The sequence below is a fragment of the Tupaia chinensis genome, unplaced genomic scaffold (genome assembly GCF_000334495.1).
Source record: "Tupaia chinensis unplaced genomic scaffold, TupChi_1.0 Scaffold000423_1, whole genome shotgun sequence".
Classification (NCBI taxonomy): Eukaryota; Metazoa; Chordata; class Mammalia; order Scandentia; family Tupaiidae; genus Tupaia; species Tupaia belangeri.
The window spans coordinates 5,961,327-5,965,648 of NW_006159928.1; the positions used below are offsets into that span (position 1 = coordinate 5,961,327).

A 4,322-nucleotide genomic window follows, 5' to 3' on the forward strand; every position below is an offset into this window, starting at 1 on the left:
GGAAAGAGTAAGATCATCACAGGAAGGGGATTAAAGCAGTAAGAAAAAAAATGACAGCCATAGAAGATAGGTAAAGTCATCCAACATATAGACAGAAAAAGAATGCAAAAATATGACTTAGGAATATGTTTCTGAAAGGAAGAACAGAGTTTTTGGTCAGAAGTAAATTCCACATACCTAGAAATGCATTCATAGAATGGCAAAGATATACCCTGATCTGTAGCTTCAATACTCTAGAACTCTGACAGAAAAACTAGTTACATACAATGTTAGGACAACCAAATTGCTATCTGAATTCTCCACATCATTATCTGACATAAATTGTTAGCAAAGTCTGCAAACTTCTACGGTGGTATCTGAATTCTCCACAACAACATTATCTGACATAATTTTAGCTAAGTCTACAAACTTGTAAGGGAAATAAAATTATTTATATGATATAAAATTATATTCATAAAAGCTAATAAAAGCTAATTTTAAAATAATGTAAAATATAAAATAATATAGATTTGTTTTTCTAACTATCAAGTTATTATTCTAGTGAAGGCAATAAGCAGATGATCTTGACCTAAAAGAACTCAGAGAACATTACAACCATGAGCAATTTCTGAAAAACAAAACACCCTGTGATGAAATTAGCCTAAATGACTCAAATCAAGATGACAGAAAAGCTATGGCTGGAAAACAGTAATGACAATAAAATACTGGTGAACATCCCAACCATTATAATGTAGTCTTAAGATTAAATAGTTGCGGGAACCAGCAGTTAGCATAATGGCTATGTCGCTGGACTCCCACGTAGTCGACCGTGGTTCGCGTCCCGGACCCGGTGGCTTAAAAACTCACGCCGGGCACATGTGCGTGCGTGCCCAAGATCCCGAGAGGAGAATGGAGGAGAAGGGATTGCAGCATGACCATCCCCCCTAGGGGTGATTTCTCGCTTTCTGTCTCTATGTCTCTCTCTGTCTGTCTGGCAAACGCACACGACCTATAGCATAAAAAACCTCTCCCAAAAAAGAAAAAAAAGATTAAATAGTTGCTGGGCCAACAGGTGTTGGGGTGGTTAAAGCCCTGGGCTCCCACATAGCTGACCACGATTCAAGTCCTGGACCTGGCAACTTGCTGTCTCACTTTCCCTTTTTTTTTTTCTCTTTCTCTATGGTCAAAATTAAAAATAAAATGAAATAAATAAAATTTTTAAGAGATTAAACGATTGTGTCTTGGATTATTATTATATAAATGTATAAATATTAGGTCCTTGACCAAATAAAAATGATAAACAACAAAAATTAAGAGATGTGAGTAAAGAGATAGGGAATGTGAAGTGTTAGTTATAGAGTATTAATATAAAAACATGTAGTCAATCTCATAAGTTTTTGTAATTTTTTTCTCTGCACTAAATTTGTGTGTGTGTGTGTGTATTTAGCTGCAGGTCAGAATGCCATTTATTTTCACTTCTGCTGCTTTTTCTTCTGTCAAATTCAAACAAAATGAAATAACTCATACTAGAAAATAGTCTTTATACTTTCATTTTAAATGAAATCAATGCCATCTACTATCCTTCTAACTGTGCATGTCCATAAGGAACTGCCCAGAATGATGTTCACCAACCTTGAACACAACAGTGGAATATTGGATAATTTGTTTTCTTCTTCACACTTTTAAATTTTCTTTTTTTAATTCATTTTTGCTTTAGGGCACATGCACTCCTAGAGAAGTAAAGCAGAGAGAGAAGTAAAGGGAGAAATCACCCCCAATAGAGATGGCCATGCTTCAATCCCTTCTCCTCCATTCTCCTCTCAGGATTTTGGGCATGCACACACACACACACACACACACACACACACACACCTGGCATGTTTCACGCCTCTGGGTTGAGACTAGAACTGCATTCATTACGTGGGAGTCCAGCACATTAGCCACTATGCCACCTGCTGGCCCCAATGCCAGAGACATATATAACTACTCAGTGTCACACTTCTTAACAGACTGGCCTCAGGCAGAGTGGAATCTAGTTCAGAAATGCAAGCTTAGTGGGGCTAGCAGGTGGCGTGGTGGTTAAGGGTCATTTATTTGTAATAATAGATAAAGTTAAATAAAATTATTTTTTAAAAAGAAGAAATGCAAGCTTGGGCTGTCTTATTGCCCCTTTGCAGCACACAGTTTCTCTTTCTCTTCTGGGCTCTGGCAGGATATTAATTCTGGTCTTGTGACCCATTGGCTAACAGTGAACCCCGCTCTCCTCGCTTCCTTCTACCTATGGCTTCTATAGTTTACTTTTTTTGCATCATGCCTTTTGGTTTGGGCTTCTATTAGCAACTGCACCTTTTCTTGGTAATGTTTCAGGCTTAAGCTCATCAGGAAAAAGTAGCTGTTGGGTTTAGCCTTTAACCATTGAGCTCCACCACTTCTTGCAGGGAGGAGCATTCCTAGCCCTGGATCAAGCCCCTCTGGCCAATTCCACATGAAACCGGGGCCCCCGCAATCACCTGAAAGTCCCCCCATAACTTCTTGCTTGACTTCTGATAAAAGAGATGGGAATGAGGGGCCAGCAGATGGTATAATGGCTACATCACTAGACTCCCACATGGTTGACTATGGTTTAAGTCTTGAACCCAGTGGCTTGTGTGTATGTGTGTGTGTGTGTGTGTGGTGTGTGTGTGTGTGTGCCCGAGATCCCAGGATGAGAATGAAGAAGAAGGGATTGAGGTGTGGCCATCCCCCGTGGGTCTGATTTCTCACTTTCCCTCTTACTATCTCTCTCTCCAGTGAGCATGTGCGTCCTAACCTAAGGCAAAAACCTCTAAAAGAGGAAGAGAGAGAGAGAGGTGAAAAAACCTGACATAAAACAGTATGTACAAAGCAATTCTAAATGTCTATTTTTTATATAAAAGAAAGTGTTCTAGTTCTTTCTATTTTCTTGTTGTCAAACTTTCTATAGTATACGTTTTCAAAGATACTAAATGACCTTTCTTAAGCCCTGCAACATGGCATGATACTGAGCAGGCCCAAGAAGCCCAGGAGTCATTGTACCTGCCATTTGGAAGGATGGCCTCATGTTCCCCACACTTCTCATCTCAGCCTCGGCTATGTGTTTGCTTGCTTCACCCTTGTATCTTTTTCTTCATCAGGTGACGAGATGACTGGGATCCCCTCGCACATCCTCAACAGCTCCCCATCAGACCGGCAGATCAACCAGCTGGCCCAGAGGCTGGGCCCTGAATGGGAGCCTGTGGTGCTGTCCCTGGGGCTGTCCCAGACGGATATCTACCGTTGTAAGGCCAACCATCCCCACAATGTGCAGTCGCAGGTGGTAGAGGCCTTTGTGCGCTGGCGGCAGCGCTTTGGGCAGCAGGCCACCTTCCGGAGCCTGCAGAGAGGCCTGCAGGCCATGGAGGTGGACCCCTCCGTGCTGCAGCACATGCTGGAGTAATGGGCCCAGCAGCCCTCTGCTGCATGTGTGAGTCCTGACTGTCGCTCAGAGCAGGTGGTGTTTTGTTTTGTCTTGTGAATGATCCGTAGACAGAGAAAACACGGTTTCCACTTGCTGGAAAGGATGCATTACTCAATAGATTGCACATCAGCTCAGCAAGTGGTTGTTTTTAATTACTTGACAATTGCGTTGTTGTAATGGTACTGTTTTTAATTGTGTGGTTGCCTTTTAATTGACTGGTGAATCATAGTTGTTCCAAAAAAGAAAAAGTTGTCACATTATATTCTGGTAATTCTAGTATCCTATATATAAAACATCTACTTCGTGTTGCCTGGAAACTGTGGACTTTCCTATTCATAAAGATGATGATAATAAAAAGTGAATTCCTATATAATGTGCCCCTTTCGAGAGAGTATTGTGTGTTTTTTTTCTCTTTTTCTCATTCTTTTATTGCATAGATTAAAGGTATAAAATTATAGGAGTCAGTTCTCTGGAACAGAATTGATAGTAGCACTGAAATATCATTCTCCCCAGTCAAGATAAATAGCTCAGGCAGGATGTCTTTATTAAATGTAAGACACTAAAGCTCTGTGCAAAGACAGGTTCAAGTACCAGCACGCATACCCAAACCCTTCATCTTTCAGAGATTGCTTAAGGAAATCCTATGCCGTTTATTTAAAGGATTTAGTCGGGGACAAAGGAGGTGTGGCCTTTCCGTTGAAGCCTTAATGGTTGAAGTGGGATGCTCTTTAAAGAGTGCAATTTGGTCTTCTGACTTTTTATCAAAAGCACGTGGTATTTATAAAATGCATTTCCGTTTTCAAGGCTTTTCATATATGTGATCTCATTCGGACCTCTCAGGAATCCCGGGAGGTGTGTGGGGAAGAGC

The 4,322-nt window shown here is 40.9% G+C and overlaps 1 protein-coding gene across 4 annotated transcripts in view; it reads left to right on the forward strand.

Annotated features, from left to right (window-relative positions):
• CRADD (CARD and death domain containing adaptor protein) overlaps window positions 1-3,839 on the forward strand; it is a 334,868-nt gene extending 331,029 nt beyond the window's left edge. For all 4 annotated transcript variants that reach the window (XM_027774337.1, XM_027774338.1, XM_027774336.1 and 1 more), the window contains one exon: window positions 3,132-3,839. In XM_027774337.1, coding sequence (XP_027630138.1) covers window positions 3,132-3,433 — 302 coding nt within the window. In that variant the 3' untranslated portion in view covers window positions 3,434-3,839. The remainder of the gene's footprint in view (window positions 1-3,131) is intronic.
• Window positions 3,840-4,322: the final 483 nt, after the last annotated feature.